Source organism: Pieris brassicae, chromosome Z (genome assembly GCF_905147105.1).
Source record: "Pieris brassicae chromosome Z, ilPieBrab1.1, whole genome shotgun sequence".
Taxonomy (NCBI): domain Eukaryota; kingdom Metazoa; phylum Arthropoda; class Insecta; order Lepidoptera; family Pieridae; genus Pieris; species Pieris brassicae.
In genome coordinates, this window is record NC_059680.1 from 11647991 (window position 1) to 11675001 (window position 27011).

Genomic DNA, 27011 nt, shown 5'->3' on the forward strand with positions numbered 1-27011 from the left:
ATATGGCAACGTATTGGTGGTACAATTTTTAAACGTTTGTTAACTCAATTAATGAGTAAATGATAAATGTTAAAATTGGATACTTTATCCTTAAAAGAAAACTCTTATAAGTAAATTTATAGGTACATTAGTCTCAAAAATAAAAGTCTTCCCAAAGTCAACGAGTTGGTCCAAAATGCCGCAAAGGTTTAAGAACAGGGAGGCTAATTAAACTTCCCACTGTTTTTAACAATCTGTGGCGGAAAAAGATAAAACTGGACGAATATTTAATAGTACGATTAGCATAGGTAGAATAAATATATTTTTTTATTTTTTTATATATTTTTTTATTCTTTAACATATAATATAAGCTTCATGCTATTTGATTAAAGTTTTTTTCTACCACATATAGTTTTTTTTTTGTAATACCGATGTATCACGTATTACAAATTCTCATCTAATCAATAGAACAATCCTAGACTAGCCAGTAAAATTTTCGAAAACTATTATCAACCTTTTAACCATCTCATTAATTAGATTAGAGTTTGTTTTACGTTTAACACGAATACTATCAGAGATTTTTTTATTTGCTTCATATTATTTCCTAATGATGCGAAGCGTCCACGATGTAAAGCCAGGTGTGATGGATATTCGGTTCGAATGAAAGCTATTTAGATAGGTACATCGCGTTGCAGCATAGTAACCTGCTGGGGCACATGCGCACCTGAGGTTAAAAAAAAAAAACTTTTAGTTATAAAAGTATTTTTTTATTATAATTGCTATTATGCTAGAACTTACAATGCGAAGAATATCAGACAGTACTCTGAGGCAGAATAATTGACATAGTTTTTTTGAGAACTTTGGACAAACGGGCAGGAGGCTCACCTGACGCCGCCCATGCACACAGAAATGCCAAGGCTCGCGAGTGCCTTTTAAGAATCAGTACGTTCTTTTCTTAAAGGAAGGAGGTGATAAAAAACGCTAAGTTGTGAAAAAACAGTGCATTACCTAGAAAGGCATACACATTGGCACATTATTTTTGAGATTGTAATACTTACATGTTACAATGCTACCTTGTTGATATATTTTATGACAGTTTTTTTCATTAATCTCGTATTTTTAATTAACTATGTACATTTTAGTATTTAAGTTTTATTTAGGCTTAGTTTAAATATTTAGTTTTCTTGAAATTGCCTATATTTAGGTTCCATTATATTCCGTTCCGTTGTATTATAGATATATACATTTAAATTTTTGATTTATCATCCAATACGCCATATTTTTGGATGTATATTATTTTTAACTTATAAATAAATAGTATCTCATCCGCATCCGTAAATATACCATAAACATAAAGAATTTGTTTGATGAAGGCGCTAATCTCGCCAACTACATGGTACCGCAACAGGCTCGCGATGTCGTAAACAATTTGATACTATGAGGCTTGTGTCAGTGTCTATATGCGAGATGTTGCAGCTTGTCGCAACCGCCCCTACCCCAATAGTCCCTTGTATGGGTTGTGGGATCCAAACTCCACTTCGACAAGGCTAAATACCATTACAACTAGTTTTAAGTAGAGAAATAAAGTATTTTCTCACACTCTGCGATCGACTGCCGACCCGTGCGGATGTGCTGACGTAGGAAGGACCTATTGCTCCTTTTGAGTCTATTGGCACTTGCCACCGTACCGTGCGGACGCTCTTCACGACTCACGACTGTTCGCATTCTCGTCCTTCCTGCTGCCCTCTTGCCGGCTGCTCCGCATTTCCGGCGTTTGGATATCGAAGGCTGCTTTCTTATGCGGGCGGCTTTACCTGCGGCCGTACAGATAACCTGCCTGTTTGGGAGTGTTTTGTCCAGGATGCAAACACCGTTCTTTTTTGGAGCACTTACAGCCCACCCGCATCTTTCACGTCCTTGTGCGTAGCTGTCCTCCTAGTAGACACTGCTACGACTGGTTACCACAACTACGCGACCTCAGGGTGTAATAAGAGGCATCCCCAAGAAAATAGACTCTATCATGACTGTTTTTCGAGGGTGTGTGAAGTGCCGGGGCGACCATGGAACCGCAGACTGTTAACAAACATTTTCCTGACCCGCCGGTGAGTGCGCTTTGCGGGCAATAGGGGCGAGGCATCCAGCGAATTATCGTTTGCGATAAATTACGCTTAAAAAAAACGTAACTATATACGGGCAAGCCGTCCCGTTGTCAAAAGTCCGTAAAATATCTAGGAGTCACGCTTGATAGTGGCATGTACTTCCGTGAGCACATATCCGCCGTTCACAAGGAGGCCTCTTTTGTCAGGCCTCATAAAAGGTGTAACATGTCGCATTGTCCATGTCCCACATAATGTGACACTGTACAAGGCCTGTATCCCAGCATGTCTAAGCTAGCGTATTCTTCGGGTATTGTGCCCTCCCATATCCATCGCCTACCGGCGCTCCAGTCGCGATACTCATGAATCATAGCATATCGTGCGGCATAGCAAAAATAGATAAGGGTATAAACTTCCTTCACCGGGGAAAGCGTAGACCTTTACTGCATACTTCACTCATACCAGTGAGCTTCTACCCTGCTATTTGGGCGATAGACCACCACGCGACGCCCGAGCCGAGATCCTCGCAGTCGAGTCTCGCAGGAGACGCTATTGCGCAAGTCGCGGGCAAACGCCTATTCCAGTCAAGCTATGCTCGTCAACAGCCTGAGCAGAGCTGTAAAGGCCTTTAAGGCCAACAGCGAGACTCCATTTCAATATAATGAATTTTTTTAATTACGCAAATATGATGTACGGAATTTTCAGTTCCCTTATATCCCGTCGTAGATTTACTGTTTTCAAATTGTTAACCTATGTAAATTACACTTAGGTATAATTTAAAGGACAACTTAGCGTGCGGCTACGTATCAGTGTCATGTAAATTGCATATCGTTTAATACAATAAATAATCATTTGAGTTTAGCCAAGTGTATGTAGTTTTAGACTTACCACTCATATCGGTCATAGCAATGTTAACTTCGTTCTCCGGTTGGCGACGTTTGAACAACTGGCGGAAAGATGCGATAACATCCTGGTTGGTGAAGCAAAAAGTTATTGCCAAGCTCAGGCCCTGTTTGAAAAGTTTCAATATATTATTCTTAAACTAACCTTCTGCTACGTCGTCTGTCGTGGTATGTCGTCCCCGGTCAGAATAAACAAATATCACAATGTAGGGTTCTAATTAATTTCACAAAAAAGACTGAGAATAATACACAAAAAGCACTTCAAATTTGTAGTTCTTAGTAGACACTCCCATATCTCATCCCATACCATATTCTCATATAAGCGCATCAGTACCCAGTAGGGTGGTATGAGTCAATAACTTCGATTATGTTTATACTGTATAAGATTTGGTTTATATAACACAAATGGATGGAGTTCGTAATAATTTTTCTGAAATATTACCGTACTAAGGAAATTATTAATAAAAAAAGTTTTTTTTATCATTTTAATTTAATCATTCTTAGTAACAATTAAATACTACTATTTTAGATTCAGTTCAATAATATATACTTGAGTGATGAAAAAATCCATAAAATTTTCAAACTATAAATCTCGTCACTCACTTTTGGCTAAAGAATTTTTGTATAAAAAAAATATAAAAATACAATGTATAAAAATAAATCCATGAAAAATATATGAATAGAATTAAATTTGTTTCAGCGTCTCACTACGCAACAAGAGGCCACGAAAGTTACGATGATAATAGAAGTATCTAACACTCTCTAAGTCTTCTGAAAATCAAGATTACATACCTGTAGAGTAACAACGACAGCGGACAAAATCTGGTATGTTGTTTGGAGAGCATTCTGGCGCGAAAGGTGCATCGGAATCAGATAGAAGTGCAACGCGAACAGTGGAGTCTGGTTAAATAATAGAAGACATTCAACCAATCTTAAAAATGTTTACGCAACATCGTTAAATAGATCCTTTTGAGAAAATTTTGTGTAATCACTTTAAAAGACGCCAAGGTGGTTGAGGCAACATTATTTGTGCTACATGTTTTAACTTAACAATATTCTGCCAATTTTGATAGGATTGAATAGTACATGGTAGAAGAAACTTACCAACACGAGTGCAGCTTTGGTAGCTTTGATCATTGCAATCATCCTGTTGTGGCGAGGGAAACGTCTAGCCATTTGGAATAAAATGCAGACCACGTTCAGCAAAAGGACTGTTGAACAAATGCACTTTATTAAAAAGCAGAAGGACTGCTGAACAAAATCACTTTAAAAAAAAATTAAAATACCCGCTTACTTCAGAGATTATTAAAAAATACACTTGGGTTTTAATTTAGAACTAGGATTTTTATTACCTTTTCCGTTAAGGAAGCAGGAACCGGATTTTTTAATGTAATAGCAGGCAAACGGGCAAGAGGCTCACCTGATGTTAACCAATACCGCTGCCCATGGGCAGTCACATTGCCAGAGGGCTCGCGAGTGCCTTGTCGGCTTTTCGAGTATTTGTTCGCTCTTTTGATAGACCCTAAGTTGAATTGGTTCGGAAATACTTTAGTGGGCAGCTGGTTCCACATAGCGGTGGTGCGCGCCAAAAACTGCCTTAGAAAACGCTCAGTTGTGGAACGACGGACGTCGAGGTGATACGGATGGAAATTATCAGTTTGCACGTTTACATACGGTCGTGTGTTTGATCATTTTGGAAATGTACAATATTTTTATTGAGATATCAATTATACTTACAACCTAGTGTATAATTGTATGTTCGTATTCCTAGAAATTCACAGTCATCGATCAAATAAATATAAATATGACAAAGACATGAACATTCGTTGTAAATTGAATCACATTATATCTTTATTTAGTCTACAGTAGATACTGTTTTATATTATAATTTTGAAATAAATACATTTACTACGAAGATTTTTAACTAAATATGTATTTCTTAATTATAATTCTAACCACGTTCTTTGTTCTTAAAAATTATTCTGGTCATCGTTGACGTGACTACAAAAACCTGTATGTACTTAAAGTCTAAACATTATATATATATATCATACTGGCAGGTATTTTAAATCGGTTTAATATAACTAAATTACTTTTTTGGATCGTTTTCTTTATATTTCAAAAATATAATTAAATAATAATCTGCACTCAACATTTAATTAAATTATTAAGACTGGCATGACCATAAATAGTGGTTAGGTGTCTGTTGACCTGTTGATTTTAAAATGGTTTTTCAGATAATAAACTTACATGACGAAATTAAGAGAGCTCCAAACACGAACACGGTGATGATGTAGAAGGCATTGCTGTCTGCGGTCCAGCAGCTGAACAATTAAAAAAAAAGCAACATTTATTTTAACATTATGCATCTTCGCACGTTGCACCGTATGTTTCTACACGAGCTTTGTAAACGTTCGAAAATCGAAAAAAAGAGTTTTTGACTAATCTGTTTCACTTAAATATTTAAATTACCATTTGTCGCCGAGGCAATGCCCCCCCCTCATCCAAGGCAAAGTCGAATGGCGGAGTGTAGTTGCTACTTGCGAGTCTTCCAAATCCATGATATCCATAGACTGTGCTACTAGTCAAAATTACAGTAGGGCGCGTAAAAATACAGTAAATGTAGAGTTAAAAACAGGATTCTAAATTTAAATTCAAAGAACGATCTGAATACTAGTCTACATTTTACAGTTGATAACAAAATATTGGCAAACCAAATATTCTCTATAATTCATGTAATAGTGTGGTTAGTGCAAAAAAGGTTTTATGGTTATATTTTCGCATAACTGTATAAAAATGCGACATAAGCCTAAATAGGTAATATGGCGTCATTTCTCGACGGCCCTCTTTATATTATATATTTCACCAAGGTTTATTCTAGTAAGAATCGCTTGTAATATATAATCAATAGTCACCAAATGTATTAAGAAATCTGTTTTAAATTAATATTGTACGCAATGTTTTCATGATACTTTCGCTAGAGGCGCGCATAGCAGATACAACAATTTCGTTATTTATGTATACCCAATGAGTGGAAGCAAAGAAAATAAAAGTAAATTTAATGATTTTTAGTTGTCAGGTTTAATTTATATTTACAAAGTGATACAAGATAAGATCAAATTATCTAATAACTGTTTAATGAAATATGTGTTACGCTCGTGTCACTACCCTCAATAAAACTATTTATGTACTAACAGTGATGCCAACTCCTACAGAATGTGCTCCCTAGGACCAAGTTCCAATAACCTTAAAAGTCGATTTTTACCGCTAGGCGGTTTTTACCGCTAATAAAAATATAGCCAAATATAAATTGTAAAGAATCGTGCGTTTCTTAAGAATTTTTTTTTTATAACCCCGTTAAAACCCCCAGGACTTGAAGACATGTCATGATATGTCCTAGCGGTATTAGTTTAGCAGGACTCTCAAGCTGTTATCACTACTTACATAAGTACTGAGATAACTATGTATTTTATCAATTACACACAAAAAAAAACAATAAATTTCAACTAAAATAAATACTGTTAAGTAACGGATATATGTTTCACGGCTTTTAAAAGCCGTTTAAAATATGAATACCCAGTACTAGTTCCCGTATTCCCGAAATGTGTGGAAATAGATAAAATAGTAACTTAAAAGTACGTAAGGCCGTTAAAGCTTAATTGAGAATTGTTATTATATTTTTAATAATTTTTGTTGATCAAAAGTTACAAACTATTGTGCACCATAATTAATAAATCCTACTACGTGGGCAACACTGAAAATGTTTAGAATTAGAATGTTAGAAACATAGCTAACGAAAAATTATCTTCAATTTCAATTTTAGAACTCTTTGGTAACCTAATGTAGTAAATTGCTTTCATTTGCCATTTATTTTTGTGAGTTGGCGGCAAATCTAAAACTCTTGTTCACGTGAAAATTAACCTAACACGAGAAAATTTTCGGTCAATAATTTATTATGAATTTCGTTGTGGGCTTACTGTACAACAAAGCTATGATATGCTGCGATTAGCATTCTACCCCATCTCGTGCCACTATTTACAATTGGTTAAACGAGTTAAGCGTGGACTTAGCAATCTCAATTATCATCCGCGTGAGGGACGTCCTTTAACAGCGACTACTGAAGATAACATCAGTGCTGTGTGACGAATGATAGAGAAAGATAAGAGAGTGACCTATCAGCAGATACGGGCAAGCCTAGGCATTGGTATGAGTCAAGTTCAAAAAATATTACACGAACATTTAGTCGTCAGTAACCTTGTACCAGATGGATTCCCCATACTTTAACCGACGACTAGAAACATCTTCGCATGGGGAATATTGACTATGGCAGGTGTCTAGACAATGAGACATCCGCCATAAAGTCCTGGCCTGGCGTCTTGTGACATTCATTTATACCCAAGAACTAAAGATAAAATTCGAGGTATTTGCTTTACGAGCCCTGAAGGTGTGGTGAAAGCGTAAAAATTCGAAAAAGAGAATATGCCATAGAAGAGACTTCTATGGAAGGATGGGTCCACTGCTTTTGTCAGCGGTTTCATCGAATGCGACGATGTGTAGAGAGGAACGGAGATTACTTCGAAAAACAATTAAAGTACTGGCAACTTTCTACATTAAACCGTTTTTAATTTTCTAAACATTTTCAGTGTTACCTAGGTACTAGGTATATATAGGCTACTTGTTTAAATGTTCTGACAAGTATGTAAAATTCTGTATTAAATGTCAGAAGATATATTCAAAATCTGCTACGTTCCTTTGCAACTAAAATTAACGAGTCGTAGTGGATGAACGAATAATAACCATACCTTTAATAATTTCTCAAAGATAGTAACAATAATAATTAAAAATATTAAAAAAAAATAGAGCTGGTGCTATCCTCGCTCAACCAAGAAGTATCGTAATACAGTAAGGAAATTCTGCCAGCGTTAACGGTGCTACAAGGACCAATTTTTTTTAAATTTGTTTTAAATTTCTTTTTATTAATGAACCATTATATGTTTTTATAATGTGGTGGTTACCGCTCATTTAAGAATCATATTGTATGTATATAATGCTTCGAATTTAAGTACAGAGCCATCTCGTAGCTTGTAGAGTTTGTTATTGATTATGGCCAAACACTATAAAAGCTGGTTTGTTCCTAAGCCATATACCGATATGTACCCATTTAAGATTTCACGATTAATATGATTTTTTTTTATATTTCATGAAAACTGAAATAACAAAAAAACTTTACACTGAATTGTTTATGTTGCAAGGACGTAAAATAAGTTATCTCGATTTTTTTCTTTAATGTAATTATATCAAGGATAAACGACGCTTTATGAACTGAAACAGATATATCTGTCTGTCTCCCTCGAATTGACGGGTCTTTTGGATAAGTGTAGTGATGTGCGTGAGAATTGTAGAGGTGGATATCGATAAATCGTTTATTTATTCATGTATTCATGTATTTATTTGCATTCCATAACGTTTACAAAAGATGTTTATGAGGCTTAAAGCTAATTACAATATTATGGACCCTGTTAGGGCACAGCAAAAGAAGGCATTACGAAACCTATATAACATAGCTAATAGCAACACAATAAAAAATAGCACATAAAACTTCACACTCCCGGCCAGTACCAATTACATAGAATAATTTTTTTTTATTTATTGAATTTTGTATATTTAGGGATTAATAATCATGAAATTAAGCTATATTTTTATCTTCTAGGTACTCATTAACGCTATAATAACATTTACGTATAAGAAGTTTTTTTAGTTTGTTTGTAAATATATGTATCTTTTTTTCATTTCTTAGTGTCTCCGGTAGTTTATTATAAATTTTGATTGACATGACTAGTGGGCTTGATGCATGTATTTGTAATCGGGAAGATGGTAGGTTTAGGCGTTTTTTGTGTCGAAGTGTATATCTTGTCTGTATGTCTTCGCGTGTGGTGTAAAATTCTTTGTGTGTATGGGCAAATTTACAGATTTCCAATATGTATAATGAGGGTAAAGTGATAATGTTTAGTTTTTATAGAAAATCAACAACCTTTACTCGTAACGACCAATCAGGAGTCAGAGTGCTAATGAAGATCTCGACGACGCATCGACCACGCGTGCGCAGGTAGTTAAGAATCGATGACGGGTTGTATTGCGTGCACACTCCTATTGCCGGTGACATTTATTGCCCGACGACTCAGTTCAAAATGCGTCGACTTTAGTATTAAAGTGGCTGACCATTATCTGGCTTAACTGACTTTTTAATCATGGGGAAATGCTGTTATGGTAGCCCCCAACACGTGATTTCATATGTGGCGACTTAGGTGGGACTCACTACTGAACCCTACCCACTAAATAACGATGATATCATAGGCTGAATAGGCATAATTATGATGTGAATAATAGTGATCATCTACGTACCTATAAAAAAAATATGACAAAACATATACAGAAATCTGGGGCCAAACCCTTGTAGTCCCATTACTTAAAAAAAAAACTTTATCTGTAAGTGCTTACTGAGATATATATTATATGCAATAGAGTTGGTGCTTCTTATCGCTATAGCACGCTGATATAGATATATACAGTGTAAACGCTTTATAACCAAGCATTTTATGCGTTATTGAGAGTTTTCGTTATAAGGAGAGAAGAGAAAAAGGGCTACATTTAACCAATTACAATAATTTCTAATTTTATTACTATCAATAGGTAAATTATTCCACACATATATTCTGTTAATCTTGCCTGACACTATGCCAATATTTGTTTTGTATTTTTTGTGCATGTCTTGGGATGTGGTGGAATCATCTTCATGAAACAATTAGATTTTTTTAATGGCGCACGTGTTAATGCAATTAACAATAACAACTGCGAGATGGCTGTTTATGACCTCAGGTTTCTTTAATGTACGGGTTTTATGTTAACCAAACAAATTCAGCTCATTTTTACTTATAGAGAGTTTTTCGTTATAACAAATGACGTTATAAAGAGTTTACACTGTATATGATAATTCGCGACGCACAGCGAAGTGATTGATAGTGAGGAAAGAGTTCCCAAATACAAAAGTCGGAGAATTAAGCAAATGAATACAAATATCGTGATGTCTTCGATTGGATTGGCGAAATAATGATTGTTTCTGGGTGAAGTTTGCAACAATAATAAATAGGGATTTAGCATTTTTTGAATAATTGTTTCAGAAGTTTATTGGTTTCTTCTAAATGACGTTTATGAAGTTTTAGAACAACGCTTAGCGAATCAATTTTTTTGTTAACAGTTTTAACGAAGTATAATATTGTTTAGCAGTACTGTTGGGAACCCTATCACTGGGCCCTACCAAAAATACTACCTACTATAAATACACTACAAATAACAGCGATAGGCGAGACCTGCTACCTACCACTACCACTAATACCAATACCACTACCACTAATATAATAATATATATGTTTGGTAGCTTACGTAGGAAGCTTGCCAATTTTGGAAATTACTTTAGCACTATACTCACGAATGAAAACATACACCCACGCCACGAAACAACTCTCCATAATACGAATTTTTATAGGATTAGGGGGGGGGGGATAATTTTATCATGTGACAATAGTGGTTATCAATTGGCAATAGCTGGTCACACCTACCGCAATTATGGCTACAGCCAATCCCTTCGAAGCATTTCACAATAGACATTAAAACACCATGCCTATTATGAGTTATAATTAGTATTGATTCGGCACCTGATATTACATTCCACGTGCTGTAAAAGATATAAGACTCACTTTTCGGTGTCGTGCAGGTAGAAAATGCGCAAAGCAGAGTAGACAGCCAAAATCAGAACGGGAGACACCCAGCCAATGCCAATGAACAGCAGCAATGAGTCCTTAGACCTGGAGTACACCTGTTAAAAAAAGTTAAAGGCATTCTTGTATACAACGTAGAAAATATGTTTTGGTATATTTTCTATAATTAAAGAATATCGTTGCAATATGCACATCAATATAAGGTAGAAGGTACAAAATGTTAATAATTAAGAAACCATTTTTTCCATACAAATACATTGTAATGTGTCGATAAATTGCAAATTCATTCAAATAATAATCTTTTCGACACTTAAAATCGGAGAATTGATAATCCATGGCTTCTTAGATTTGATATAACACAAAAATCATCAACAGCGAATTAGATTTTCAATGGTTATTATTAAGAAGTAATAACTAAAGCCAATTTTAACTAAGGTCTAGGCTTCCAATTTGGATTGCATCAATGAATTTTTTGTATATACGCATATAATGAAACTTGCGCATGCGGCTAAATATAATGAGAAAACCTGCATGGCTTAGACCCAAAAATCACACAACGACATTGTGTCAGGCATTAGGCTGATCACCTACTTGTTCCTGAGAAAATGAAACCCAAAAACTAGCCTAGGATGTAGCATTACTGGAATATACATATTATGAAACACTCGTAATTGTTAACATTCAATACTTACGAAAGCTACCGCAAGGTACAGGTGTAGTCCCTCGCCAAACATCCAGAAGTGGCTCGACACGATAGAGTAATAAGTGAGGACGTGCATTACCTGGCACCATATCTATTAAACGAATGTACATATACACCATTACCACAAACAAATGTACAGTTAAGTACGCCATCTGTATGCTTAGGTCTTTTAAACAACGGCTGTAAATCATACGTCTATTATTGTATATAAAACAAAAAACACAGAAACGTGAATGAGTGGTATGAAAAAGAATTTAAATTTCTCATGGGGGTCCATGGCAAAATTCACCCTTGATCACACAGTGAAAAGATACACTTAAAATTGACACCAACTTAGTATATTTATTGAACCCACACTATTACTCTATTTTAAGGCAATTAAAAGATATATTTTAAAGCAAAAGGTTAGAAATTGCTTGACGTGAATAAGAAGCCACTGCGGTGAAAATTAATATTTTAAAATGAACTTATGATGGCATATTCCGTTTTCTGCTGAAGTAAACGCTATGCGACTGTAAGAGTCTTAAAACAGATTAATAAGAGAAATTTAATTTGTAAGAAAAATTTATAGTAACTAAGATTCAATAAAAGGGGACTACAACATAGGTTAGTTTTTATATGACTTTAATTTTAATTTTTCATTACAAGTACTAAGGGATTATTGATGGACCCGGAAGAAAGAATATAAAACAACAATTAATATAAACGTCAAACAAAGATTCAAATTTGTTATTGTGAGCGTGTCAACTCATGTCGAACTGGAGATGCTGTTGACCAAACAGCTGGTCGGTTTCGTTCTCCATTCTTTCCTTTTTGCTGGTATAGCTAGTAATCGTAAGCCGATATGGTGTATATGCTAGTTAAAGTTGATTGTAATAAATAAATATATTATCTTACCGGATTAAACAAGATGACAACGGTATCCTTGATCACAGTAACATACCATGTCATAAACATGATGTTACTGAAGATAACAGCAAGGTAAAGGTTCACATGGACCCTGACTCGAGAGCAATGAACGTTCCTGCTATAAAAAAGAATTGTTAGTCATAGTAAAAATTAAATTGCAACATCTTTTTTCACATCATATTCCTAAAAGGGGGGCAGAGACTAAAGGGGGGTGAGAATGTAAAATGAAAGACTAGACGACAGAAATTTAATTTTTATGTGATTGGTGATTGGTCGGCAACATGTCTAGTCCAAGCACAGATAAGTAAGACAGTACCCGTCGCGATCCATTTGACCAATCACAAATGATGCGCGGAAAACGTCGCAGGGGTCTGGGTCACCGAAAGATAAGAATTGTAGCGATGGCCTAAAAGGGGCTCCACAGCTTCCGCAACTTTCCAGTTTCATACCTTAGAAGGGGAAGCAAAGGTAAGATCAATTACGGATTAAGAGATTGTAAGAGTTCCTCTGTTTAATAAAGCTTGTCTCAACGTTGCTAACCATCGCGCTTGAAGGTTAAAATCACCAAATAATATTATTGGCCCTTGGACAATAATTAAAGTAACAAAACCCAAAACGTCTCAAAAGGCTAAACTAGCCTACAAAAACCGTGGTATGCTCAGCGAGGCAGGACGATAATTCACTCTAGGCCACCAAGCTACTGTATAAAGCGCAAATTCGGGTAAAGCGCAAACGTTGAGTACTGTTCTCTTCTCTGGGCGGGAGCTCCCCAGTACCAGCTCCTTCCACTTGACCGTATTCAAAGAAGAGCGGTTCCCTCTCCTAGCAGCTTGATCTCTTGCGTCGAGGTGTGAGGTCAATCTGCATCTTCTACCACATTTACCATGAAGAGTTTTCGGAGGAGTTGTTCGGATTAAAATCTGCTGCTGAGTTTCATTATCCGTCAAAGCAGAATACGAAATTCCACCCGTATCACTTCGACTTCCATCGTTCCACTACTGAGCCGTACCGCGCACCATTTGGAACCATCTGCCCACTGAAGTATTTCCGTACCAACTCGACTTAGGGTCTTTCAAGAAAACAGTGTACCAATTCTTGAAAGGCCGGCAAAACACTCAACGCAAGGCCTTTGGCATTGAGGGTGTCCATAGGTGGCGGTTCCACTTAACATCAGGGAGCCTCCTGCCCGTTTTCCCCCTGTTCTATAAAAAGAAATACAGAGACTAACTTACCGAAAGAATAAAAAGATGAAAAGCGTCAAGACCAAGATGAACGATGAGAAACCATAACCGCACATGTACATGTGACTGACTTTGTCCCGTATCTGTAAATATACCAAGCACTAACTCTTCCGTTTCCATTGACTAGGCATAACAGCAAAAAAAATGGTAACACTTATTTTTAAGTTGAAAACGCCAATCCGAACAATCATTATTTACCATGAAACCTATATACATATACTATTAAGATTAAAAAAAAAACATTATCAGCTTTGAAAATAGGCCGCAAAATGACAGAAAATAAACATGTTCTTTTAATGATTTTTTTTATTTTTACCTCCTAGGAGGTCGAGGCTCGAGGTTTCCGAAGGAAACCTCTAAAAATTAAAAATTAATTCCCAAATATTAAAAACTTCTTATAATTCATCTGTCAGATGTTTAGGGGCAAGCTCCAGAACCCTACCGTGGACTCCATCTGGTCTAGGAGCCATTAAGCGTTACTTACACAAAATACATTTAGTAAACAATAATCATGTTAACCGGAATACCAGCATCGCAGTCCATAAAAAAATAATTGCAAAACACCTTATCGTTAATTCAATTAACTCAACGAACGGATAGCTGGTGTTTTTTATACTTGAACCTCCGCTATATGGCAAACGCAGCCTGCAAATTAGAAACTACTTCATTAACAGATCTTACATTACAGAAAATTTAATTAGCATTTGCCACTTCGTGTAAAGCTTTCAGAATTAATAACATAATATTCCTCGTATAACAACGGCTTGTGAAAATGAGAAAATATTTTGTTCTTGAAAGGTGTTACATCACCTCACAAAACACCTTCAAGTAATATGTATAAAATTCTAATTTATTATAACTATCCTATACTTTGTTTCTATTTTAAGTCTGCAATGAATGCAATAAATGCGCAATCGCGACAATCTGAAATTTTTTATTTCCTTTTCCAGGTGTTCCTGCACCTGACGATATTTAGGCTACTGATGACATAGAACAGTGTTGGCCTAGTGACTTCAGTTGGCAAATCTTATCGCTGAGCTTGTAGGTTTGAACCAATTGACTTTTTTATCTACATATAAGTAAAACATGTGACATATAGGGTTGATCACTTGCCCATTAGAAAAAACAAATGATCCCGAAACAGATTCAGACATCTCTGGCCCAGAGCTAAAAGGTTTTGGCGTTACTGGTTTTTAATCATGTTATTAGTGATACCAGAATTAGAGCAATCGAGTCCCACAGTATTATTACCCATGGCGCATCAGCTTTGCCTACTGGGGGAGTTATCGTGCGGGTTGTTCTAGAAAACTACATAGAAATACTTCTGCGTTTCTAACTGGATTATTTGTTTTACAGGGTACGATTCCTGTCTGGGATTCTATATTACCTCAAATAGAGAAATATGATTTTCACTCCATGTAACAAAATATTCATGTTAAAAAAGATTGCTTTAAATGCTAACGACGCGAATAATGAGTGCCGACGAATGTTTCTCTCAGTTTTTCAACTGACTTTTGACGGTAGGCGTCCTACTATTTGTTTAATAGTACACTCTCTACTATTGCAATATATGTGGTACTTACAGATACATTATCATTGTCTTGCATTGTGCAATTGGCATAGTTCGGCCACGAATCTTTGGTGTCTTGTTCATCCAACCAAGAGCCGGCCTGTCCGCATCTGTTAAAGGAGTATGTTAAGCGAAATAAGTACTCCTTAAAGTTGATATACGTCGATGGCGTTTTATTTGGAATTTGTATCTGCGCCACGGAAATTGCAAAAAGTAGTCGGCACTACAATTGTTATCTCCGTTGGAAGTCACAGAGTACTGATTCAGTCTTGAATATTCGTTATCAGTGGCTCCAATAGGTATGTCATGTGTGTCTTATGAGTAGTAATCAATGTTGGGTATCTTAAAATATCACATAAATTGGAATGATATCTTTAATAGAACTAAACCAAAAATCAGTGTCATTATTCATCACACACACACACACACGCATATATATATGTAGAATAGTATTGTATGTAGTCCTCTGAAGGCACAACCGTCTGATACCAGCACAACTCCCAACCGGCTTCCCTCATAAGCAATCATTGTAAACAAGTAAAAAAAAATGAATGAGACTTCTAATTATTGATATAATGCCAAAAAGACCAATTTTCCCAGAAAAATTTTCTGGGAAAGAATACTAAGTTACTTACTAAAAGTTAATTATTTTATTTACTATAAAAGACGCGTCATATTTAATTAAACAAGAACTCCTAAATCATAATTTCTATACATAAAATAATCGATATACACAAAGTAGATCGACATTTGTTACGACACGTTATCATAATATAACATATTCTGAATAATGCACAAAATCTTGTGATGTTGACTTCACTAGTTCAAAGTTGGCGCGCTACACGCTTTGCACTTTATATCTATGAATGGATCTACCTTTTGTGTAAAGATCAACTTAAAATCTTTAAGACTTTGATAATAATTACGTTGACCTAATTTTATCGTGTGATACCTATTACGTCATTAACACGGAAAATGTTTAGAACTGGCCAGTTAGAAACAATATGCTTACGTTACAAATGTAAGCATATTGCATTCATTTGTCATTTGTTTTTGTGAATTGGCGGCAAATCTAAAACTCTTGTTATATGTGTAAATGAACCTAACGCAAGAAAATTTTCGGTCAATGATTTATTATGACTTTCGTTGTGGGCTTACTCAACAGCAAAGCTATGACAGTGATAGCTCGTGCCACTATTTACAATTGGTTTAACGAGTTTAAGCGTGGATCAATCTCAATGATGATCCACGTGAGGGACTTTCAAAAAATATTACACGCACATTTAGGCGTCAGGAAGCTTTGTACCAGATGGATTCCCCATACTTTAACCGACGACCAGAAACACCTTTGCATGGACTGGTGTCGAAAAATGTTAGATTCAAAGTTCAACGGCGGTGTCTCAAATGCTGTATTTGACATCGTCACAGGTGATGAAAGCCGGATATATTGCTACGTACCCAAAACCAAAAGACAATCAGCTCAGTGGGTGTTACCTTTCGAGGATTCGCCAACTAAGGTGAAGAAAGGACGAAGTCAAGGAAAAAAGATGATTGCTCCATTCTTTGGTCGGAAAGGTCATTTAGCGACAGTTGTGCTAGAAGATGGAAGGACAGTTACTGCAGACTGGTATGTCAATCGCTGTTTGCCTGTTGTCTAGGTGTCGAGATAATGAGTAATTCGCGTAATTAGCTTTACGAGCCCTGAAGATACGGTGAAAGCATACGAAAACGCCATAGAAGAGACCCCTAAGGAAGGATGGGCCCACAGCTTATCTCAGTGGTTCGGAGAGAGGAACGGAGATTACTTCGAAAAACTATAAAAGTATTGGCAACTTTCTACATTTAGCTGTTTTTCATTTTCGAAACATTTCCTATTATATGAAATTTGCCGGTACACATACAACATTTTAGAAACATTATTAGTAATAACTATTCCTAATCTATGTGTGAATTTTTTAGGTACCCCGCCTAGAATTTCGAACCAACCTTGCTTCCTTCCTTCTCTATACGCCTAAGGCTATGAGTGCTGAAACATTCAGACTCAACTTACTGAAATTGTGGGTACTTCATTAATATTAACGACGCAATAAGACTGATAGATGAATTGTTTGTTTAAAGAAAAAACTAAATAAGTGGCCATAGAAAACCATAATCGCCGATTCTGGACCCCGATTGATCGATGATTTTTTTCTTTTAACAACGGGAAATAAATCAGCGTACCGAAATCTGCTTTACTGGTCTCCATCTGCAACTTTTATGTCACGAAAAAGTGACCTGTGAGCTCCTTAGGGATTCGATAAGGGATGGTATGGAGTTCATAATAGTCAATTCATTCAATAAAACATAAAACGAATGTTTTGTATGGCTATGTTGAAAAATTATAACATGGATCTGAATTTACATTTCAAAATATATGATATTATAATTTAATATGGTCGAAATAAAGGTGGCAGGTACATAGCCGGGCGTAGCCTCAAAATTCAAAGTTTGTATTTGGTATCCCATTTTCATACAACGCGTATGCTGACAACCTCCAAAGACGGTAGTTAGGCGGCTTAAACACAACTAAACAGAAATTTGGGGCAGTTTTAGAGATGTTGTGAAATCTCGAAGTATATGAACTATTGTTTTGGAAACTTTTGTTATGGCAAAACAAATTTTGAGCTTATCATTAATAGATTCATGTATCGAGCGAATCGGAATCAGATGTAATACGTTTTTTTCATGTTCATGTATTTGATTACCTAGGTCGATAGCTCTCTCCAGTATTGTTGGGGATTTTTAATCTTCACACAGGACCCTGTCAAAGTTTTACTGACAGTTGACAGTTTCCTGTGACAGAGTATTGGCTTACTGCGCTGTTACGTGAGCTGCAATACACGAAGCGCACCTATTACTTTGTCATAAGGATTTTGTCGAACGCACAACGCGGTTTCAACTCATATATAATAAATATAAATGAAACGCGGGAATGTTAAGAATGTTCTTTGACAAATCTATTTTATTGTTTATATACATACCAAAATTATTTTATCTATAAATTTCTAGGCAATTATTGATTTTCTTTTTCGTTGCGGCGAAGATTTCGCACAACCCGTTTTTGGTAATAGAACTGTATTATTTTTTATACATCTGAGGCCCAGACTGATTCCCAGACGGTAGTAGTTGTTTTTAGAAAACCATTGAGTGTATACTTACTTTTCAAAATTAGTCTTAATTCGTCAAAATATCCTATATTTAAGATACTTTCCCTTGATGTCCCTTAGGCTTGGGACGCCCTGGATACATTTGTAACAAAGTGGAACGTAGTTAATGTTCCAAGAATTAAAGTTTCAATTAAAATATCAAGATCAGGGTTAGAATCACATGTGAGTGAGTCATCATCATCACCACCAATCTAAGTGAGTGATCCCTTAGACCGCCAAGCATATGCCACACACACTTTATATTTACGGACGGACCGACATTGCAATACCGGATCCGTAAAAATGTAACTCTTTACAAATATTAATTAATGATTATTAACAAATAAAATGTACTCGGACTATTAGCGAGCCTGGGCATGAATGGTGTAGGAGCATAACTAAAAAGAACAGCTGACCAAAATGTGTTGATGGGTAAAAACGTTAGAACAGTCTCAATAATCGACGATTTGTTCGGCGATGTAAAATTCTTATAGAAAACACTATAAAAACGGCGGTTACACAGGCCACATCTCACTTAACATCAGATCAGACTTTGGTCAAACCACTGTCCAGGTCTGTATAAACAGGTGCCACCACACATAGTGTGCTGGCAAAGAGATGTTTAATGCAATTATACATACAGTTTTTATGCCTGCAATTGAATCTGCTGTGGACGTACAGCCCATAACCACAGGTGATTAGAAATGTAATGTTTCCAAATACATTATACAACTCATCTTCCTCGAAGATTTAATGGCAATATCCCTTCGTCAGCGGATTAATATAAACAGATTGATTTCAACATCAATGCAAGTACATTGAGATGTATATATTACAAGTGGCAATGATTGGGATTCCTTCGGAGTGTATGGCCAATCATATTCCTAAGCAGATGCTTGATTTGATTGGAATCCGTAAGCAAACCAGGCGCCGAACTGATGCAGAAGCGGCAAAAGAAGCCGGAAAGACTTGGAGAGAGGTGAAACATGAGATTCACTCTGGACGCTCTCTGCCGCAACTTGGGGTTATCGGACTTTAATTCAAAGTTAAGTCATAAGTGACAAAGAAAATATACATTCAAATCTTGTATTCCCTGGGACATCCCTGCTTGTTAAAGATCCTACTGAGAGCCAATCCTTCAGATATGCTGCCACCTGGCAGACAAGTGATGATGGGGGAAATTGTAGTAACATTTTTGACCTGTGCATAACAATGTTGCGAAAATTTAAACTGGAACGAAAGTATGTCATATATTTATTTTAAGCAAATAATCAGCATTCATCCAAGAACATTTCTCAAAGAAGAATTAAACAAAAATTGAAAAAAAAATACTTTGGTGATAATGGTGTTAATGAAAAATAATGTTTGTGTTTTATAAAAAAAATTGTCATTCGTGACAAAATTTATTGTTAATCAAGGTTTAAAATTGATTGTTGAGCTACTTTTACTTTTTTCCGTTATTTTGTAAAAGTTTAGTGTATTTTAATTTTAGATCAAAATGTTATTACAGCAGTTCAGTGTACTGATTTATAGAAATATGAAACGTGTAAAAATATTATAATAATAAGATTGTATTAATAGTAAGAGTATTTTTTCTTATATGCAATTATTAAAGCAATATTAATAAACAATTTTCTTATTCAAACCGTTGTCTATAATTTTAATACCTTAAAACATCAGTCTATCATTTTGCATGTAGAAGATTTAGTATGAATTTTTTTCATGATTGCGTTCATAATATATGTTCCTTTGTTATTAAGCAATGCTTAATATATACTTTAGTTTATTTTTAATAATTTTATCAAACACAAAGAAACATTCTCGAATTAATGATTTTGCATACGATATTGACTAAAAAGCATTAATACAAAAAAAAAAAAGTATAAAGTTCTATGCCCTGTCCCGTCATAATTTATTTATATAAAATCTTTCTAACAGTTTAAACTAAGAGGCATCATTGTAGCTTATATTTTTTTCTATTAAACCAATCTTGAAATTTGGCACCTTGGTGATTTTGAGCCAGATATTTTTTAATTGCACTTTTGGTTAAGGTAGAGCATGTCGCCAATGAAAATAGCGCACGAAACTTAGGAGTATTAAGTATTTACGTTATGGGAATTTGCATAACAAATAAACATAGGTACTTACGTTTTACTTGCAGACTTCAGCACATCAAACCCAATAACATAATCAGGGCATGGGTCTATTAGAGTTTGCCCGAGAGTGGCTTCTTTCCAGCATTTAATGCCATCAAAAACCCGTGGGCAAATCTTCTTGGTCACTAGAATAATAACACGTATGTACAACCTGGGATTTATTTTTAGAATATAACAATTAGACAAATTGTATATGTTATGAAAGATAAGAATATATTTTTTTAATAAGTTCACCATTATGAATAATGTATTATAACTAATCTGGCCATAAATACTGTTACATAAAAACGTTTCCTTTTTTCAACTTTTTAATTAATTATTTTAAATTTGGAACACCTATATTATTTTAAAAATTTCTTTCGATCTTGCGCCATTTCACATATTTAATTGTGTTCATTATCATATAACAGTATGGAATGAGGTGTTAAAAAAATATGGTTGCAGTGATCGCCTTGCATAAAGTGGGTATACTTTTAGAACTACTAATACTATTAATGCTTAACAGCCAGCCAGACTTCGTCGAAACCCCATTAGGAAACAAAAAATATTATTTCGAGAAATGAAGATTCCCGCTTGGACTCTGTCGTATTATAAATCCAGACCTGGAGCTCGGTGCTTATCGTCGATATACAGGACATGCCCTTAATCAATATTTACAATAAAGAGGGTGGATCGATAAAAACGCATTCTGTCGTTTGAAGCATTTTTCACGATTGAAGAACACTACAATAAGCAACTTGATAAAGTGTACGCTCCCAGTGTCTCTAAAGAAGCTGCTCAAGTGGTCGGAAAGGTACAGCGTGGTCATCACCCTGCATCAGTGATGGTTTGGTGTGGCGTGTCTTATCAAGAAGTCACAAAACTAAGTTTTTTTGAAAAAGGAGTGAAAACTTCAGCCAACGTGCATCAAGATACAGTCTTGGATCATGTTGTGAAACTTTTAAAAAATATTACTTTCCAGCTGTACCTGGTCATAAGGCACGAACTACCCAGGGCTGGCTTGAAACCAACTTAGACCATAGACTTCAAATTATGCTCAGTTTCAGAGTACATGGCGTGCCCGACGATATTGAGTCTCTTACAAATCTTTGGAACAAGAAGTGGCGAAATTTCCCTCAGAAACAAGCCGTTAATCTGTAGATTCGTGGCCAAACATATTAAAAGCATGTGTAAAAGTCAAAGGTGGCCATTTCGAATAGAATATTATTTTGCTGATACTTTATTAAATATATAGGTCTAAATATTAATAATATTACATTACTTCATTAAAAAATGCATTTTCATTTGTAACAACTTATGGCTGGACCAGGTATATAAACTACAACCTAGAGAGAAGTAAGTCTTAGTAAAATTACTTCAAATTATTTATATATATATATATATATATATATATATATATATATATATATATATATTTGTATATTATGCAACGGGTTTTAATTACTGTGCTCTTCAATGATTTAAGTAATTCGTTAAACGACAAATACCTAATTTGATATGAAACTGCAACTAAGTAATTATCCTATAATTCCCTAAAATATATATGCAAAAATATGAGTAAAACAATCTACGTATATATATATGTCTTGCATTTCTAAAATATACAAAAATAATTTTAAAAAATACAACTTACCGTTCAACGTTTTCGACACTCCTTTGTAACACAAATCTTTGATCGTCGAAATATTTAGCTTATCAATGATATTAGGGCCAGTGTAATTCTTCATGATGATGATCTAATAACAATAGTAAACACCGATATAATAAAAATCAACTGACACTAAATGTTTATTCGAGACAATTATCCAATAGTGGGACTTTCCCGCCTTTTTCGTCGTCCATTTCTCAAAATATTCGCGAAAACGAACGTCCTGACGCCGTCGTAACGCACCCCGACTGAATCCTTGACATTGAATCGGAGCCTGACTGAAAATTATTTCAGTCAAACTGCCAACTTTATTAAGGGGCTTTAACCTATCTAGCTATACTAATGAAATATAATCATTTGAATTTTTTAGTATTATTTAGTAAAATGTTTATTATTATTATTTAGTAATATGTTTAATATCTAATGCCAATCTGGAAGTAATTGATTTTCGTTTTGAATTTATTTGAATAAATTGTATGTATCTGAAATAAGCTAATTCAGTGGCTCTCGACGTAGGTGACTTTTATAAATACTTTTATATACTTATATTTAGACTTTTATAAATCTGTCCCCCCTGATCTGATATAAAATAGTTTTACCCCTTAATATTATTATTTATTATATTAGCAATTGCAGAAAGCGAATTTGTATTTTTATTGGAATTATATTCATTATTTACCTAATAATTGTCAATTATACACATTTCATACGTATTATTGATGATTTTCTTTGATTTGGTCAACTTTATTACACTAATCAAACGCTAAAAGTAATGATTCAGGGGGACTATATTATTTCTAAATTTTAATCGGTAATGCGACTTGTTGGAGTGGACTACATCCCGGAGCTCTATATCTCTCTATATAAATCTAAAATTCCGAAAGAAACAAAAAAAATATTTTTTATGGAATTTGTAATAAATTTCACATCGTTGAGATTTTCCGATTAATATCACCCTGTAAGCTGATATTCACTTTGTGTAATGGATGTTAAAAGTAAAAAAATAGATAAAGCGATTTTTAACAATTATAAGCTATGAATTTTATGCAACCGACGCAACGGCTATTTGCAAATGAAAATAGAGCTTAGACAAAACGTAGGCTTTGTGATATTGGAACCGGTTTATTAAAACGAAGCGCTTAGATTTATGAAATATTCATTACAAGAATGCATTCCAGTTTTGTTTTATTTTAGGTTGATTGCTCATAAATGATACAGATAAACCTCACTTATTATAGATAACTGAAAGTTGAGAATATGCGTGCGATTTTAAAGGGACAATAAAAAAAAATATTATAGTATGTATCGAATTAATTTTTGTGTATGATGTATGAAAATTATTTCTTTGGCTTTGTAAGTTTTTGTATTTTTATTTCTTTATCACCAAATATTCTTTTTATTCGATTATTATTTATTATGATTAGCTATGTAAAAAGGCTTACTACAAAGTTAACGATTATCTAGTTGATAAAAGTGTCTGGGACTAGTGCTAGACAGGCTACTTCTAATAATTTTGCAATATTTGGTTTAAAGCGTGCCGAGAGCTTTTTACGCCGGCTTTCTTTTTTGAGACACCAAGGTAAATTAGCGTTAAGTAAAATATGAGATGGTGTGAAGAGTTCTAGTCCTTGATATCCTTAGGACGCAGAGGGGAGTCAAAAAAATAGCCCAAAATGGTTACTGAATATGCCTGTGATTGTGTAATCAAAAACAAAAATAGTTTGGCTTAATAATTCACTTTATTAATTATTATTTATAAAAAATACATTACTAGTACGTTTTCGGGAGAATTAGGAAATATGTTAAAATATTATCAGTTTCATGAATATTGTCTTGTTGAGCAACTTAAAAAGCTCTACGCAAATTAACTATTCGACAGCTATGTACTCTCGTAGACTGATACATACAATTGAGACAGCCGATTGAGCTCAGCGAATCGGTCTCATAGAAAGTATTATGTCCAAATTATGTTTTCAGAATATTAACTGAAATGTGCAAAAATTTTGAATTGCTACACCGCGTTCGTCTAAAGTCATATGTGATAAATTGATAATGAAATATTGAAATCTTTTACTAATTGTGACGCGATTTTGGTTCATATTCAATTGACGACTAAAAATTTGTTTATCGGTCATTGGCTCCTAAAGAACAAATCAAATTTAAAATCATTTTATTAAGAAAAAAATGAATTATCGTAATGTAATTTTTAAACTTGGTGAGATTTTTATTTGCAATAAAATGACATGGATTCTCCGAATATAATCATCGGAGTTATCTCCGTAAGTTACTTGCTACACGTAAAAACAAAAAATACGTTTTACGATATTTAAAGTTGGTGAGTAGTCTTAAACAATTATTTTCGGCTTCAATTTAAAATGTTAAAGATTTCAATATTTATTATTAAAATTCTTGAGAAGAGAGATACTTGATTACAAAATGATCGCTAATATTGTAAAACAAAATTACATAATTATGTCAAGCTTTGACATGAGTTTACCTAGTATCGTAAATATAAAATATTATCTCCCTTACCCAAGCAAGTATTAATTGCGAACAAAGAAAACAGTTTGTGTTGTGATTTTAAGATAAGCTTGGCAGAGTATCAGTATACAAACTTTTGAATACGAGGAGAGGACAAGCAACTGGTGGTTGGCAACAGGTATTCGGAGCGCACGCACGATTTTAACAGAAATTTCCGATTTTCTAGTTATTTCACAATGAAATACGAATTAAATCTAGTCAATACGCAAAAATATTGTACTTACGTCTTGTATAATCACGTATCACGTACTGCAAACTAAAAAAGAAAAACCATCTAAGTTTTGTAAAATTATCTATAAAATTTAATCAAACTATTAATAATTTTGATGACAATTAACATGTAAAATAATATAGAATTTTTTTTGAGATTTATAAAATGTGGTGAAAATTTAATATTTAAATGAAGAAAAAACTCAAAAGTAAAAACCACGATAAATATTATTTAATTCATTTTAACACACTTTTTTTAATTTTTAATTTTATTTTATTTTCACACTTCAGAAATATTTAATAATTGTAATTTTTATCGCGATAATTTCAAAAAAGCTTTTCTAAAATATAAAACAACTTAAATAATTATATTATAATATTATTATAATTATTACGATTTTAAAAGACTGATTTTATTTTATTTCACAAATATTTATCAGGAGAAACCTCGACTGAGCGATGCACCACTCTCACTGTCCGGAGATCACAAAGCAACTATTACAGAATGTTACCTGGATGGCGTATGTTATATATATATATATATTATATTATATCCACGAATTCAGTCGCTATATGTATTCATTTTTAGTTGCAATGTAATTGTAGAGGGTGTTATGTGACGATTTTCTAGTTATTGCTATAAAGCAAACGTTTTGTATGTGTTTAGCTGTTGATCCTTTTTTCGTTTAGGTTTACAATTTAATATTGCGTGTTATTTTATATATAACTTTAATAAATCAACTAGATTGTTTTAATCAATAAAAGAAACAAAATAAAACATTTTGTCATTTACTGTTCAGACATAATGTTTACTGAGTGGTTTACCATCATGATGATGATAAATTACTTGTTATATTATAATATAAAATTCATTATAAAAAGGGTCTTACGTAATCCAGTCTAAATTTATACCGTGAACATCAAAAGTTTTTGGTAATAAAAAAATACAGTTTTGGCTTGATCAATTATTGTTTGAGGTCTCGTGTATATGTCTGCGTCGTTGATTCTATGAATGGGGAACGGATACGACACGCTCGCATTTCCGCAGACTCAATTAATTACCTATCGTAATTAATTGACAATATTTGACGGATAACTTTCAATTCACGCTTTGATACGTTGCTAGAATTTTTCTTATTTGTTTTACTATGCTGTATGGGTTACTGTTACTGCGATTTGGGTATCTGTTGGAGATGCTGATGGCATCTTATGTTTAGGCATGTCAACATAAATTTAAGGTTTTTATTGTCAGCAAAAAAATTCTCATTAAAGTACATAGACAATAAAATTATAAGCATAACATAGTGACCGTTATATAAAGAAGACTAAATAGCTGTATTATTGATAAGCTGTATTACTTTTAATAACTTTTTTATATTTTCAATTCTTTGAATTCAGTAGACAGTGTGAAGTTAGTTGCAGATGAGGCAAAGAGAGACAGAATAACTTAGAGCGAGATAAAATGCGAAGCTCAACACCGAACGCGATGGAGGCTCACTGAGGACGCCCCCTACCCCATCTCAAGGTTATAGAACATTTAGTCAAGGTGTAACTTTCAATAACGATTCCAATTATGAAACGAATAATGATGGTTGTAAATTTAATATTTAAATGAAGAAAATACTTAAAAAGTAAAAAAAAACTCGATAAGTATTATTTTATACACTAGACACACACACAATGAAGTTAATAACTGGTATTATTTAATTCGATCTTGGGTTTTTACAACACTGGGAAACATACAATCAAAGCAATAAGTAAAATCCATCGAAATTATACTTAACAAACATACATACGTTTGTTACTAAACGGAACCACAGTCATACATCCTTCGAATGGAATAACAATGCAAAAAGCGACCTATACGAGAACTTCTTACATTGTCATTTTAGTTTTTTTTTGGAATTAAAGTACATTGGTTAGTGGTAGATACAAGAAAAAAACTACACTGTATAAAAGTCTTTTTTTAAATATATTATTTTTGTATGTAGTTTGAATTAACTTAGTATCTCGACTAAACAATTGCACAATATCTTTACAATCTAATCTAACGAAAAATATTTACGACTAAAGAAATCACTTCATGCGAAATAAAA

General features: G+C 34.1%; 1 protein-coding gene across 1 annotated transcript; it reads right to left on the reverse strand.

Annotated features, from left to right (window-relative positions):
• Positions 1 to 389: 389 nt before the first annotated feature.
• Positions 390 to 14059, reverse strand: LOC123718859 (calcitonin gene-related peptide type 1 receptor-like). Its single transcript, XM_045675795.1, has 10 exons — positions 14048 to 14059; positions 13597 to 13688; positions 12353 to 12482; positions 11445 to 11546; positions 10732 to 10850; positions 5228 to 5301; positions 4082 to 4188; positions 3770 to 3877; positions 2964 to 3084; positions 390 to 703 (listed from the first exon to the last, which is right to left on the reverse strand). Exons 1-10 carry the CDS (start codon positions 14057 to 14059, stop codon positions 651 to 653), a joined length of 918 nt encoding a protein of 305 aa, XP_045531751.1. The 3' UTR covers positions 390 to 650.
• Between the last annotated feature and the right edge of the window lie 12952 nt (positions 14060 to 27011).